This window comes from Bison bison, unplaced genomic scaffold (genome assembly GCF_000754665.1).
Source record: "Bison bison bison isolate TAMUID 2011002044 unplaced genomic scaffold, Bison_UMD1.0 scf7180017864217, whole genome shotgun sequence".
Lineage (NCBI taxonomy): Eukaryota > Metazoa > Chordata > Mammalia > Artiodactyla > Bovidae > Bison > Bison bison.
In genome coordinates this window covers 1,284,736-1,300,885 of record NW_011494789.1, presented here as the reverse complement: position 1 = coordinate 1,300,885, position 16,150 = coordinate 1,284,736, and the positions used below count along the sequence as shown (strand labels likewise).

The window sequence follows — 16,150 nt, the reverse complement described above, 5'->3', positions numbered from 1 at the left end:
ATTGCTTAGAAAATCCCATGGACAGAGGAGCCTGGTAGGCTACAGTCCATGGGATCACAAAGAGTCGGACATGACTGAGCGACTTCACTTCACTTCAGTAGGCCTCCTCAGCTCTATTCAGTAGGAAGCTGGTGAAATGATATCAAGAGTCATATGACATAAAACAAAGAAGACATCTACAAAAAAGTCTGCTCATAATTTGAATACAAAGTGTTTTAATAAATACGAATTTAATCACTGCTAAATTATCCACTTGCTGAGTAAAAGCAAAAATGTTACCCTAATGAAAAGAATGTAGACATGACAGCCTATGAAGCCAGATCAGATCAGATCAGTCGCTCAGTCGTGTCCGACTCTTTGCGACCCCATGAATTGCAGCAGGCCAGGCCTCCCTGTCCATCACCAACTCCCAGAGTTTACTCAGACTGACGTCCATCGAGTCAGTGATGCCATCCAGCCATCTCATCCTCTGTCGTCCCCTTCTCCTCCTGCCCCCAATCCCTCCCAGCATCAGAGTCTTTTCCAATGAGTCAACTCTTCGCATAAGGTGGCCAAATACTGGAGTTTCAGCTTTAGCATCATTCCTTCCAAAGAAATCCCAGGGCTGATCTCCTTCAGAATGGACTGGTTGGATCTCCTTGCAGTCCAAGGGACTCTCAAGAGTCTTCTCCAACACCACAGGTCAAAAGCATCAATTCTTCAGTGCTCAGCCTTCTTCACAGTCCAACTCTCACATCCATACATGACCACAGGAAAAACCATAGCCTTGACTTGATGAAGCTTTGTTGGCAAAGTAATGTCTCTGCTTTTGAATATGCTATCTAGGTTGGTCATAACTTTTCTTCCAAGGAGTAAGCGTCTTTTAATTTCATGGCTGCAGTCAAGTGGCATGAAATTAAAAATAGAGTACGTCTCCAGAGACTATCAAGTAATGCTTTTTTTAAGTTTGTAATGTCCTTTTTTTTTTTACCATTCCTTTTTGTATTGAAACATCAATCATGTCACATCATGTCACATATATTTTACATAATTCCCTTGCATATTGATACATCATTATTTCATATCATATATTATATATCATATATGTATGCATGTATGGTGAAACTGATACTCTATTATATATCAGTATTTTATCATTCCTTTGTTTGTTGATATAGTAATCATGTCATGTCATATTATATATCATTTATTATACATCATATCATGAAATGTTTCATTTAATGGTCATCTACCTGAGAGCAAATTGCAAGAATTTCATACTTTCACTGAGTCTTTCACTGACATCCAACCTGACCTTGACAAGTATATCTGACCTCTCCACTGTGGTAGAGACCACAGAGGGTGTGAAATAAGGACGATCCTACTGAAGATTACTGGGTAACATAAGCAGTGTGCAGTGGATCGACCAGTATAGACTCTTAATTCAGTCCATTTTCTACATGTAATATGTGTTCAAGTGGTTGATTTTGCCATCAAAACTGAAACAGTTCTCTTTTTCAACTTGCCATTCACAGGTCACCTTCCAATGACAAGTGCTGACAATTACAGATGCTGCTTTCACCAAAACTTGATTATTGACTAAACTCCCCTCATCTTAGGTTACAACCCCTGCATTGGGAGAAAGTGTTCCAGATCTGTCATTGCTCAAACTGGATCACAGCATTTGCTTGGCCTCAAAGCTGGGACCCTTTCTAAATATGCCAGCTTGTGAGTGTGATCAATGCTTGCTCACCCTCGGTATACTGATCTGATGTTTAATTTTGTCCAATATTTTTACTCTCTTGCTTCCTAGTCAACTCATTATATCCATAAATTTGACTTAATGAGTTCAATTTTCTTCTCTCTCTCAACTGCTTACCCGAACCAAAACACCTTCCATATGTAAAACCTGTTTTTTAAATGAGTAAATAAACTGTTGTCTTCAGAATTTTGCCTCAAAAACAACAGGATACTTCCAAACAATCTAATGTAATGTAAACCACTGCATTCTTAACTGGGAAAGCCATTCTCCTGGGTATGGTGCGTACAGCTGTTCATCAATCTCTGCTAGATGCTGCCTGATGTCCCCGTCGCTTCTACACTTGCACACACACTTCCCCTGCAGCTCTGATGGTGCTGTAAGGTCCAAGAGTTCCTGCACTCTTTTCTAACTGGATCTGTGCTGTCAGTACAGACTTGGAGTCCCTACCTGTTCACATCTGCATGGTGCTTGCAAGCGAATTGAGAGGAGTATGGACACGACTGAGCAACTGATCTGATCTGATCTGATGGTTCACTTACATCTGTGCTACCTGCCCTCAGCCTCCAAGGTGGAACTCAGGGCTGGCAGTGTCCCTCTGAGTTTCAGAGTTTGGTAAAACTGATACTTTAGAGTTTATTCACAGTTCTTGTTCTCTCTGGACAGTCCACACAATGCTTTGCCTGACAGAACCCAGAGCCCATGCTGCTTTGGAAAAGACCAGAAATCTGGATCATGTCAGTGTTCTCCAAGGTTTCTATCCTTCTCCTACTCAGTAAAAAGTTTTTTGAGCATGAAGATCCAGAGTATATATTTATGTATATGTAAATTAAAAGTATGTACTAAGATTGAAGGCAAAAGGAGGAGTGGGTGGCAAATGAGATGAGATGGTTGGTTAGCATCACCGATTCAATGGACATGAATTTGAGCAGACTCTGGGAGTTAGTGGAGGACAGGGGAGCCTGGTGTGCTGCAGTCCATGGGGTCACAAAGAGTTAGACATGATTTAGTGACTGAACAACAACATGATTCTAATGCAAATGGGGATTCTAATATTTTCTCCTGCATCTTAGTGTACTGTCTTGTCCACTCTAACTGGTGGGCTTCCCCATTGGCAAGTCTTATTGCTAGTGAACCTCCATGCCTCTCTTGTCAGTGTGTGCGTGGGAAGGTGGGAGGAAAGCAGGGGTGGTATCTTCAGGACCTAGATGTTGTGTACTTTTGCTTTCAGCCTTCAAAATCTGCATGGACAACCTTGAATTCCAGGTAGATTGAAGATTTGGAGAAAGGTACGGTTCTCATGATGGCGTTCCATCCAGAGAGAGAAGTGGATCATACTACATTGCCTTATTTTTTATGTTTCCTTCTCTTGTTCTTTTCCTTTTAGACCATGCTATAATGAAAAGTAACAGACTGCTATCGAAGAAGTGTTCAGTTCAGTCGCTCAGTCGTGTCCAACTCTTTGTGACCCCATGAACCGCACTCAGCACGCCAGGCCTCCCTGTCCATCACCAACTGCCAGAGTCTACCCAAACCCATATCCGTTGAGTTGGTGATGCCATCCAAACATCTCATCCTCTGTCGTCCCCTTCTCCTCCCACCTTCAATCTTTCCCAGAATCAGGGTCTTTTCCAATGAGTCAGCTCTTGCATCAGGTGGCCAAAGTATTGGAGTTTCAGCTTCAACATCAGTCCTTCCAATGAACACCCAGGACTGATCTCCTTTAGGATGGACTGATTGGATCTCCTTTCAGTCCAAGGGACTCTCAAGAGTCTTCTCCAACACCACAATTCAAAAGCATCAGTTTTTTGGCACTCAGCTTTCTTTATAGTCCAACTCTCACATCCATACCTGTATCGTAGTCTAAATACTTTAAGTGGAAAAAATGACCTTTTTTTTTCTTTTGCTGAAACAGTAATATGTGCCATAACCTGGTGGTGGTGGAAATAATTTGTACTGGGGACATCATCTGGATGACCAATGAAAAAGATTCTTTCACACAGGTTATATGTTGTAACATAATAGAGGAAGCATTTAGTCTGCATTGGTTGTGGAGAGCAAGTATCTGTGTGGTTTGGGAAATACCTCTCTGCCTCCAGGTCCTCATTTGTTAATTAGGTGACCAGTCTACAGAAGAGGCCACAGTCAGTTTTTGGTAATGGCTCTTCTTTATTGTCCTCCTTCTCCTGTTCCCTCCCCACTCCTGCTTCTTTCTCCTTCTCTTTTTTTCTTTCTGTCTTCATCTATTTCATCTAAAGTCCCCAGTAAATCCCTAGAAAATGAGGGCAGGCTATCGGGTGTGGGGACGGTGAAGAGCAGTGTCATCTCTGATTAAAGAGTGAAGGAGAGACACCCATTGCTTTGGCCAAGTTGTGGCTTCTCCTTAAATGATGGACAAATCTTTTAGATGATGTCCTGGCTATGGGTAACAGACACTAGACCTGCCTGTGCTTCGTGATCTGCTCCCTTTCAATCCTTTCATCAAAACATCTTGGGAGAATCCTTCCTGTTTTATTAAACTAAAACTTACGTAATTATTTGTGGAATAAGCATATCTCAGATGCTAACCTGAAGGATCCATCTTTCTTTTCCCTCTGCTTGGAATGGTCAAGAAAATGTAAATTATTCTTCCAGGAAATGTTTGTGCTGGTTATTCTATTTGCCCTCATGTTCCATTATAAGAGGGTTAAGAATGACTATAGCAACTTAACTCCTAAACCACATATCCTATGTATCACTTATGTAAAAATATTCTGACTCACAAATCTTAAAAGAAAAATATTTATACAGCCAATCTACAGGATCAGCTAAAGCACACATACGAATATTTAGACCAAAGAGCCGTGTCACCCACATTTCTTGTTATCAGGATGAGATGAAGCGATCGTGTTTTCTTATGAGAGATACCAGTATTTCCTAAATCCTCATCTATTTTCTTGGGAATTACATATTTTATAGTGCCTCTTACTAGAATTTAGTTTTATGTCAAACACACAGTTTAAAAATACTGGCTTAAACTCTCAAAAAGAAAGTATCATTTTCGTGATTGTGAGATGTTGTAGGTGTGGGTATATACAGGAAAATGAGCAACTCTAGTTACTAAATACTATTCATTGGCTATTAGAGGACATCTGTGGCCAGTTTCCATAGTTCTGTGATTCAGCAACATAAAATATCACAAAGGGAGCAAATCCCAAAAATTTAATAGCTATGATTTTGCAAAACGTTTTACAGCCTGAACTTTTTTCTTACTTAAAAAAATACAGAAGCCTCACATTAACTCATTCCTCTCTTTTGAGAGAAAGGACAATGACATTATCACCCCAAAGTGTGACCTGAGAGACTTAAGCAGATATATACTTGACATTTGTTCATTATTTAGATTTTACCATGTCAAGGGCAACATAATTTTTATGACTAATGAGAAACATGTAGTCTTAACTGAGTGCACAATTTGGAAAGTATTATGCTTACAGTGAGACCTCTATTATTCTTGCTATAGTAGAAATGTTTATTAAAGATATGCTTCCTTTAACAATTGTCAAAATGTCAAATCTTAAGTAATTTGATGTAATATATATTTCAAACACCAATTAAGTGACATATTTTCTAAGATTTCAAGATTCTTTTAAGCAATGCATCCTTTTCATAGCCCTATAACAAATATAAATTTCCTGATATTGGAAAATTCACATTTCTTACAATTATGTAAAATATGAATCCTTCTAAATGGTTGAGACGTTTAAGCCATCACAGATAAACACTAGGATTTTTTTCATATTCTAGAGGCGTGTGTACCATACAACTACCTGACTGTACTCCTATATTTTAAGAGTAAAATAAACAGCATCATTTAATATTAAGCAGTAAGTACAAATATACCAGAGGATGTAATAGAGATATTACCCAAAATCTCTCATTTGTGAATAAGCTTCATGTGTTTGATAAGATGGCTTGTTTCATTGAAAACTACAGCAAACCTCACAAGCCTAACACAAGCTAGTCCGTGTGAAACCACGTGCCATCTGCACAGCTAGCAAACAGGTGTCAGATGCCTCTTGGCTGGTTCATTTCATCCTGGATCCCACTTGCTGTAGGCCTCTCTACATCATGCGTCCAAAGGAAAGAAGTCACTCTGAGTTCAGGAAGTTGTCCCCAACACAACCAAGCATGTGACCCCCTGATGCCATTTGACTGAATAATAACTAAAACTGGACATGGATTCTCACTCATTAGATGCTGGAAGAGTTTTGCTTCTTTTCGAAGTTTGTCATTCTCTGAACTGTGAGTCAGTGCTCAAGCCAATGAAAACCCGTGAAGGGAAGGATTTTGCACATTTTCATGGGGAAACTCTAACTCTTTTTTCCAGTAGTAATTAAAAAATATCCAAGAAGAAAACAAATACAAAAGAATTTTCTCTGGAGGACACTGGTACTGATCTCCTCCTGCGCCTTCAGTTTGCTTCATGGCTTAGGATCCACTTGCAGGGCCTGTCCCTGGCTGGCTGCTCAGGCTCCTGTGAGTGGATGTGGGGTCTCTGTTTGTGAGGGCTCTGTGGTCTGGGTGAGGCACTGGGTCCCTCTGTGTGTGGGTCTGTATGTGGGGTCAGTGTGGGTCTTTGTGTGGGGACACCAAGTGGGGGGCCCTCTATTTCTGTCTGTTCTGCACTTTGGGGCAGGAGAAGGGCTCAGGGACTTGCTCCTTCTTATTTCTTGCTTTTCTGTCATTGTTCCTCTGTATCACTTCTCCCCACAGGGTGTGGGTTTCAACTCCCCTCGCCCCCAGCACTCACCTCTCAGCACCTCTAAGAGAACCAGCCGCAGCCAAGTTCAGGGTCCATGCTCTGTGTCCTCTCTCCTGAGCTCTGAAGGCCACTCTGTGGCCTGGGTCCCAGTCCTTCCCTCAGATCCTGGCTGAGCCCCTACTGCTGTGCCCACCCTGCAGGATGGGGCCAAGGCAGAACCTGGCTCCAGGAAGAACCCACAGCACAAGCAGACCTGTGCCCTCTGCCTCACACCAACCCAGTCCTGGTCTCACATATTGGGGTCTTTATAGGCATGTGGGCAGCCTGTAAGGACCTAGGACCTGATGCAATCTCCTGGATCAGGGACCTCTCCTGGACCAGGTCTCTCTACTCAGTAGTGACTATGACACAGAGCCCTGAATCACTCTAGAGAACTGCTCCTGTCTCTCTGGTTTCTTGTGTGGATGGGCCTGGATACGAAAGCTGACAGCACCCTTCTCCACAGGCCACTTCCCACCTGCTGCGTGACACATCCTGTCTGCTGGTCTCTTCCCTCTCTGGGCTCTGGGATGAGCAAGGCTGAGAGAAGGTGAGACTTGCTATGACCCCTGCACAGTCCCTGGGCCTGTTAAGTCCCACCTGTCCACTGGGAGCCTCCTTGGGCCCTACACATGTGTAGGTAGAGGGCCCTACCTACACATATAGGTAGAGGTCACAGACCACAGGTCTGTCCCAAGCTCCTGGTCCTGTGAAATCTGATTATTTACATTGTGGAGAAGTGAAGCTTCCCTTCTCAGAGGCTCCCCTGACTCTGGGAGCCTGGCCCTGGTGACTGCATACACAGTCACTCCCCTGCTCGTTCACCCGGCGAGGGTGGGTACTATGATCAGGGCTGTTCTCTCCTCCGGGGAAGGAGCTGAGAGTGTGGTCCTCATCCTCACATCTGCTCCAGAGCACGAGAAAGACAGGAAGGGTGACAGCCCTGGCCCATCTCAATCCCAGCTCCATCAGAGAGAGAAGGGGCTTCTAAGACAGATGTCATCTAATCCCACCAAGATGTGGGGATGAAGTTTCTCCCACCCTGGACTTGGGGCCAGCACTCCCCCCAAACTCCCCTCCTTATTCTGACATGTGAGCTTATGTCTGACACTTTCTGAGCCAGAGGGGAATTTCAGCCTCTGCAAATCCCTCCCCTACAGCCCCACAAGTTCAAGGTAGAGAGAGAGGTGAAGAGGACTGAGCTGGATCCTGAGAAGGGAGAAGTCTTTAGGTTTAGTTCACCTGAATGCTGTTGCTTGTTTCTGTAATGCTGTGATTATGGAAACATTCAAGTGCAGTGAGGGAATTGGGGTGCACATTGGGGGTCATCCTCTCTCCATAGCCCCCTCCCATCTGGAAGTCAAAGCAGGCAGCTGGCAAGAGTGGACCCTGAGCCCTTCCTTTCCCCCCATCAGGGCACAGATGGAGGCCACCACCTTTCATGAGAAAAAAAAAAAAAAAAACATTTATTTTGGGGAAATAATAAAAAAAGTTGTGGTAGGAAGGAGACTTTAGCACATAGATGATGTGTTAACATGAGAAAAAACAGGTTTTCTCTGCAGGTACTGAATTTTTTCTTGTACAAACATTTTCCTACCAGGAGAGGCATGAGGAGCACGCTCTTGTTGACCAGAGGAAACACATTTTTGAAGCCAGCATATTGAGCAATGGTGCAGGTCCCCTGGACCATGCTGGCAGGGTCTGACTGTGGACTCTGGCTCCCTGGGTGAGAAGGTCCGCCTGTCGCCCCTGTCTCTGGTATGCCTGCTCTTGCTAAGATGGCTGTGGTCCTTGGGATTGGCTTGGTGACTGTGCGCTGAAGTTTTCAACGTTTTTCTCTGTTCCGAGGAACAGAGAGTCCTGTGGTGGTGGGAATGCCCACCCACTAGGGCCTGAAGCTGTTCTCTGTGGTGATTTACTTCTGAGGCGTGGGTTCCTTGTTGAAACCCCAATTTCTCTGCCAGGACCTGTCCAACAACTGTTCCAATCATCTCAGGATCAATAATCCTGCCATCTACAATGAATTTGTCTTTGATTTGTTCCTGGCACTGAGCAGCCGCTGATGCAGGCCTGCCTTTTTGAAAGGTTTCTTCTATTTGTTTGTCTTTTTTATTGGCGCTAAGACACTGCAGAAAGTGCCTCATCCTTTTTTTCAAGTAGCTTTCTGGTAAAAGTTGTTCCTTTTCTGGTGAGAACTGGAGGTATTTGCCCCCAAGAGACTCTGTTTCTCTCGCCTGAGGAGACTGGCTCATCACTCTGGTATGAGAAGCCCTTCGTCCTGAATTCCTTTCTTCATACTTTCCCAATTTGGGCCTCCAATTGCCCTTCCTCTCATCAGTTGGGGCCAACATCCTGCTTTGGCTATGCATTTCTTCATCGTCTTCTGGTTTGGACCTCTCACAGATCTCGCCCTCATCAACTGAGGCAAACGGGCCCTTGCATGGGTCCCTAGCTTTTGTTTTCCTGGGTTTCTGTTGTCGTTGACTACATGTTTTTTCATGTTCTCCTGGTTGGAGCCTCCTAACACTCTTCCACTCCGCAGCTGGGGTTATCACCTCCCTCTGGCCCTTCACTTCTTCAGACTCTCTGGGTAGGGGCCTCTTAAAAGCCCTGCCGTCCTCAGGTGAGGTGAGCATCTCGCTCCTGCTTTTGGTTTCTTCATGTCCTTTTGGTGGAGGCTTCTTAAAACCCCTCCACTCCCCAGCTGGGGGACACACCTCGGTTTGGCTGTTCATTTCTTCATCCTCTTCTGGTTCAAGGTTCTCACAGATCTCCCCCTCATCAAGTGAGGCAAACGGGCCCTTACAAGGGTCCCTAACTTTTGGTTTCCTGGGTTTCTGTTCTTTCTGTTGTCGTCGACTACTCCCCATTTCTTGTTCTCCTGCTTGGAGCTTCCCAATACTCCTCAACTCTTCAGTTGAGGTGAGCATCTTGCTCTGACTTTTTGTTTTTTCATGATCTTCTCGTGGGGGCCGCTTAAAAGCCTTCCACTCATCAGCTGGGACGAGCATCTTGTTCTGACTATTAGTTTCTTCAGACTCTCTGGGTAGGGGCCTCTTAAAAGCCCTGCCGTCCTCAGGTGAGGTGAGCATCTCGCTCCTGCTTTTGGTTTCTTCATGTCCTTTTGGTGGAGGCTTCTTAAAACCCCTCCACTCCCCAGCTGGGGGACACACCTCGGTTTGGCTGTTCATTTCTTCACTCTCTTCTGGTTCAAGGTACTCACAGATCTCCCCTTCATCAAGTGAGGAAAATGTGCCCTTACATGAGCCCCTGACTTCTGGTTTCCTGGGTTTCTGTTGTCGCTGGCTACTCTCTGCTTTTTCATGTTCTCCTGGTTGGAGCCTCCTAATACTCTTCCACTCTTCAGTTGGGGTAAGCCTCTCCCTCTGGCTCTTCATTTCTTCAGGCTCTCCTGGTTGGAATCTCTTAAAAGCCCTACAGGCCTCAGTTGAGGTGAGTATCTTGCTCTGGCTTTCAGTTTTTTGAAGTCTTCTTGGTAGGGGTTTGTTAAAACCCCACCACTCCCCAGCTGGGGGACACATCTCAATTTGGCTGTTTATTTCTTCATCCTCTTCTGATTCGAGGTTTTCACAGATCCCCTCCTCCTGAATTGAGGGAAATGGGCCCTTACAAGGATCCCTAACATTTGGTTTCTGCTGTCTTCTTGATCGGAGCCTCCTAGCCTTCCTCCACTCATCAACTATGGCAAGCATCTCCCTCTTGCTCTTCATGTCTTCATCCTCTTCTTGTTGGAGTCTCTTACAATCCCTCCTCTCCTCAGTTGGAGCAAACATCTTGCCTTGGCTGATGATTTCTCTATCTTCTGGCTCGAGCTTCTCACAAATCTCTCCTTCATCAGCTGAGGCAAACTGGCCCTTACATGGGTCCCTCACTTTTGGTTTCCTGTGTTTCTGTTGTCTCTGGATACTCATTTCTTCATGTTCTCCTGGTTGGAAACTCTGAAAGTCCCTCCACTCTTCAGTTGGAGCAAGCATCTCTCTCTGGCTCTTAAATGGGTCCTTCAGTTTTGGTTTTTGAAATTTCTGCTGTTCCTGGGTGCTCTGTGCACTCACTTTGAGGTCATATGGCACCTGTGAAGCTGGTGTGTCCCCACTAGCATATTCCATCTGGGAATTTGACCTGTGAGAAGCCAAGATGTCTGCAGCAAGGAGCAAGTCAGTGTGAGGGTCTTGAAGGAGCAGGTTGGTGGCAAAGTCCTGGAGGAGCATGCCAGTGGTATAGTCTTGAAGGAGGACATCATTGTGAGACTGTTGCAGGAGGTCACCAGTGGCACGGCCTTGAAGCTGGTTCTCTGGTTCTAACTTGCTTCCCAACTCAAATTTACTAGCCACCTGTGTTTTAAAATGTGGCTCCGCTGAATATTGGCCAACTGAGTTTGTGGGTCGTGGCAGAGTTTTCTTGGTGACTGGCTCATCTGATCTCCTCAGATTCATGTTGCTGGTTTGGGAGTTGACTGGCACAGTGGGACCCAAGAAGACTTCCCAGGCAGGGTCCTCCTTGGCCTTCTGTTTGGCCCTTGAAGATTGGGACTTTAAGCCCATGTCCAGTATTAATGCATTATGGCAGGGATATTTTGAGAGCCAACCCCAACTCTCTTCCATTTTGAGACTGGGGTTTAGGCTGCTTTTCCTGGCCCTCAGGACAGTCCCACTCTGCCGGGTTCTACCCTTGAAGTTGGGTGCAGGCATCTGACAAGGTGGCCTGCCCTTCTGTCCAGTCAGTGGGGCCTCTGAGGGCCCACAACTGTCACCAGGTGAAATCTTTCCCAGGGCCCTCTGGATATCCCACCTTACAGGTATGGGAGCTGGGAGGGGACTCCCCAGGGAGGGAACTGATGCTTTTGTTATCATTTGCTTTCCCTGACGGGGCTGAGGTTTTCCCAAGAACTTAGAAACGTTGGTTTTTGACTGTGGCCCAGGTTGCCAGATGGCTGAGAGGGAAAATGTGGATGTTGGAAGGGACGAGGGTTGAGCTTCAGATGGTTTGAGATTTACAGGCTCAGAGCCCTGTTTGGATGTGTCCCACCTGTGCCTTACCCGAAATCTTATGATATGTGCTTCCAGCATTTGTTGAATGCTTGGATTGAGGAAAGAAAGCTCATGGGAGATATTTATACGGGGTTTCCAATGCTTCAATGATGCTAGAGTTCTGGTTTCCTTGTGAAGGTGGGTCTTAGAAGCATGGGTGGCGGCAAGCCAGGATCGACGCACTGTCACAGGGAACAAACCCTGATCAATCTGCCTCAACTTTTTGTCTAAATGGGCTTTTAAGACTTTTTCTAGATGTTTCTTATCTGGGCCACCGAGTAAGTAATCTCTGGAGTCACTCTTTGATGGCCTCAGCAAATCACTCTTTGAGGGCCTCAGCAAGTATCTTTCTGACTCCTTCTCAGAGTTCGTTTGCAGAAACTTCTTGGGGAAGCTGGACCTGGAGGGATCTTTCGAGATACCCTTCAGACACGGCCTTAGACCCTCGCTAAAATCTGTTTCTAGCTGGAACTTCATCTGACTCCTTCGATGGGATCTCCTAGGGCACCTGCACCTTGTCTTCTGGGCATTCTGGCTCCTTTTGCCTCTAAAAGCAGACAGCTGCCAGGATCCTTGCTTGCCCTGGGCCTGACAAGTCACTAGGAATTGGCACTGAGATGAACTCAGTTGTAGAGACAGGTGGATGCTGCGGAGCCGGCTCCCCTTGAGTTGATCTTCTATGGGCTTCTTTTGAAGATGTTGCTTCTGGAGATCAGATTTGATTAAGTCTCCATGAGGACCAGGGACTAACCTTTGGGCCAGGGGCTCCCCAGTGTCCTGGGGACAGTTGGGAATGAGTTGGCTAAAGACTTCCTGTGATCTCTTGTTCACAGAGGGTAAAAGCATCTCAGTTTTCAGTTGCTTCTGCAACAAGGGGTACTCCAGACTTTGAGTTTCAGTTGGGATAAAATATAGTGGGTTGTTCTGAAATGGAAGATAGTAGAGCCCACAGGTACTCATCTGGGGTGAAGAATAAGTTGGTCTGAAGAGGAGAGGCGATGGGAGATAGGGCTGGCCTTGGATCTGAACCATAGGTGGGGGCTGGTACACAGTCAAGTTTTGAGTGAAAGGCTGGGTTTGGGTCCCAGCACAGGGCAAGAGTGGGTCCTGGGAAAGACTTAAAGGTATTTCAGGTTGAATTGAGACTGGAAAGACAGTAGAGATTCCATTGAATAAAACAAAGGGTGCCTGTGATTGAGAGGAGCTCCCAGGGACAAGGGCAGCTGCCACCAGGGACTCACTGTGCAGAGAGGGGAGACCCCAAAAGAGCTGGCTGTATTTCTGCTCTATGTGATCCCTCAGACTCTCAGGATGTAAAAGCTGCTGTGGCTCAGGTAGCTGCTCTGGTTTGTCTTTCACGTTCCAGAAAGATTGAGGGGTTGTGATGTCCTGCTCAGTACCCAGTGATTTCCACATATTCCCTGAAGTGTTCAGATGGTAGTCTGGGCTCATTTGCTCTGAGAATGACCTGTCCTTTTTTCCCTCCTTACAAATCCTCAGCTCTGCTCTCTTGGTGATTAGGATCTCCAGCAGCTTTTGGACATCAGGGTTGATAAATGAGGGGCTACCAATCTCTACATGCTTGTCTATATTGCGTCCCCAGGATGGGGCCTTTGTTGGGTGGGGGGACAGGTCTTCTTTCCAGGACTTGCTCTGTGACGAGGTGGGAAAGAACAAGGCCTTGGTAGTGTCCCACCAGCAGGACAGGAAAGAAATGGGGTAGCTTGTGAAGAGGCCAAGGTTTGCCATGGCCGAGATGGTAGATGCCGAAAAAGAGTTACCTGGAGGGGAGCTTTTTGCAACAGTACCGAATGGGATTTTCTCCAAGTTGGATCTGTCTTGAGGTTCTGCTGATAAGGTGGAGGCCAAAGGCACAGGGTCCTGGGTCAGAGGAGCTGGGGATATGGTGGAAACAGCCTCCTCCAAAGGCTCCATGCTAGGCTGGTGGGCTCCAGCAGGAGCTGCTTCCTGTCCCACACCAGGAGGATCTTGCCAGGAGAGCTGATGAAAACTCTTTTTATCAAGGAGACTTCCCACATGGCTGCAGGGAACACAAGGCACAAGCTGCAGCCAGGAACCCCCAGGGCCAGGAGGGCATGTGAGGCAAGGCAGGGGTGGGCACCTGCAGCCACAGCCCTGCATGGTCCCCATGGCGACTTCACAGTGCTCCTGCTTCCCACACCCCAGGACGTTAGCCATATCCCACTCCCAAGGCTTCCCCTCCCAGCTCAGTCCCAGGCTGCCTGCAGTCCTGGGGTCACACCAGATATTCTGGGAGGAAGAGCAACCATGGAGAGAAGATGAAGATTCTTTACCTCTGAAGAAGTAAAACCAGGTTGCGGATCCCTTCCAGCTCTTCCAGGCAATCTCTGCAAACTGAAAATCAGCAGACTGGGTCACGGTGAGGAAGCGGGGGCCCCTTCCTAGGGTTCTTACAGGAGGCTGAGTGCACCATCTCTTTAAGGGGCCACCACTGGGATATTGGAGCCCAAGCACTAGTGTCCAACGCCACTTTATCATTCACAGTGACGGTGAAGCTCATGAAAAGGTTTCTCATTTACAAAGTGTTTCCGTATCCTTTACCCCTTGCTGCCTTCACAACCTGCAGTGTTCACCTGCCTCTGCAGGGCAGGGGTCACTGCACAGACAAATCTGAGCAAAGATAAACAATGTGTCCATGGTCAAACCTGGAGTCCCACCTCCCAATCTAGGCGCTGTTGGTCCAATGCAACCCACAGGCACCTGGTTATAAGCAGGGCCACAGTTATATCCAGGCCCTTCACAGCTTCATTCTGTACATGGAATCTGGGTAGTATCTGGGTTCTGCTCTCCTTTCCAGAAGCCTCCCTGGGGGGTTTGGTTTCCCAAGGGAAAGACCTTCCACTGGTCTCCTCAGAACCAGAGGCTCTGGGCCCTCCGGGCTGGATGCATGGGAGCTAACATCCGGGGCACACAGAGCTGAATGGCAGAACTCACCTTTCACAGCTCCGCTTCTCTTCCTACTCCTGCTTCTCCCTCTCAGATCCATTCGATGCTGAGAGAAAAAAATGAGAACCTGTGACCCAAATCTCAGTCTCCCGTCTCTAGACAAGCATCAGACACTCAGTGTCAATATATAATATGACTTTCTTCATTTCACTAACAGAGCTCTATGGTTTTCTTTCCTTTTACTCATTTTTAAAGCAGATAAAAATATTTTCTGTTTTCCTTCTTTGAAGAGCATAAAGAAGGATTCTCCCTTTTTAAAAAGAATTGCAACCCTTTTATGTATCTGGTTTATAAATATTTATATTATCTGTCCTTTCTTATTCAGCCTGTGGTTTAAAATGAAAAAAAAATCATAAATTACCTGCATAATTTCATTTGCTGGAAATTAGTCAATTTAATTTCTACCATATGCAGAATATTCTTTTCATGTGGCAGACATTAAGAATAATTTAAAAGAAAACTAGTTGAAAAGTTAATACAAAACAAAGTAGTTGAACCATATACAAAATAGACAAACAACAAGAACCCACTGTATTGCACAGGGAACTATACCGAATATCTTGTAATAACACATAACGAAAAAGAATCCAAAAGAGCATATATATGTATATCTGAAAAAGAATAATTCAGTTCAGTTCAGTCGCTCAGTCGTGTCCGACTCTTTGTGACCCCATGAATTGCAGCACGCCAGGCCTCCCTGTCCATCACCAACTCCTGGAGTTTACTCAGACTGACGTCCATCGAGTCAGTGATGCCATCCAGCCATCTCATCCTCTGTCGTCCCCTTCTCCTCCTGCCCCCAATCCCTCCCAGCATCAGAGTCTTTTCCAATGAGTCAATTCTTCGCATGAGGTGGCCAAAGTACTGGAGTTTCAGCTTTAGCATCATTCCTTCCAAAGAAATCCTGGGGCTGATCTCCTTCAGAATGGACTGGTTGGATCTCCTTGCAGTCCAAGGGACTCTCAAGAGTCTTCTCCAACACCACAGGTCAAAAGCATCAATTCTTTGGCACTCAGCTTTCTTCACAGTCCAACTCTCACATCCATACAAGACCACTGGAAAAACCATAGCCTTGACTAGATGGACCTTTGTTGGCAAAGTAATGTCTCTGCTTTTGAATATGCTATCTAGGTTGGTCATAACTTTCCTTCCAAGGAGTAAGCGTCTTTTAATTTCATGGCTGCAGTCACCATCTGCAGTGATTTTAGAGCCCCCCAAAATAAAGTCTGACACTGTTTCCACTGTTTCCCCATCTGTTTCCCATGAAGTGATGGGACCAGATGCCATGATCTTAGTTTTCTGAATGTTGAGCTTTAAGCCAACTTTTTCACTCTCCTCCTTCAGTTTCATCAAGAGGCTTTTTAGTTCCTCTTCACTTTCTGCCATAAGGGTGGTGTCATCTGCATATCTGAGGTTATTGATATTTCTCCCAGCAATCTTGATTCCAGCTTGTGCTTCTTCCAGCCCAGCGTTTCTCATGATGTACCTGCATATAAGTTAAATAAGCAAGGTGACAATATACAGCCTTGATGTACTCCTTTCCCTATTTGGAACCAGTCTGTTCCATGTCCAGTTCTAACTGTTGCCTGTCCT

The 16,150-nt window shown here is 45.8% G+C and overlaps 1 protein-coding gene across 1 annotated transcript; it reads right to left on the bottom strand.

The window, feature by feature from the left end:
* Positions 1-8,032: 8,032 nt before the first annotated feature.
* Positions 8,033-13,768, bottom strand: LOC104992562 (spermatogenesis-associated protein 31E1-like). The gene has a single exon (XM_010845489.1). It carries the CDS (start codon positions 13,766-13,768, stop codon positions 8,033-8,035), a length of 5,736 nt encoding a protein of 1,911 aa, XP_010843791.1.
* Between the last annotated feature and the right edge of the window lie 2,382 nt (positions 13,769-16,150).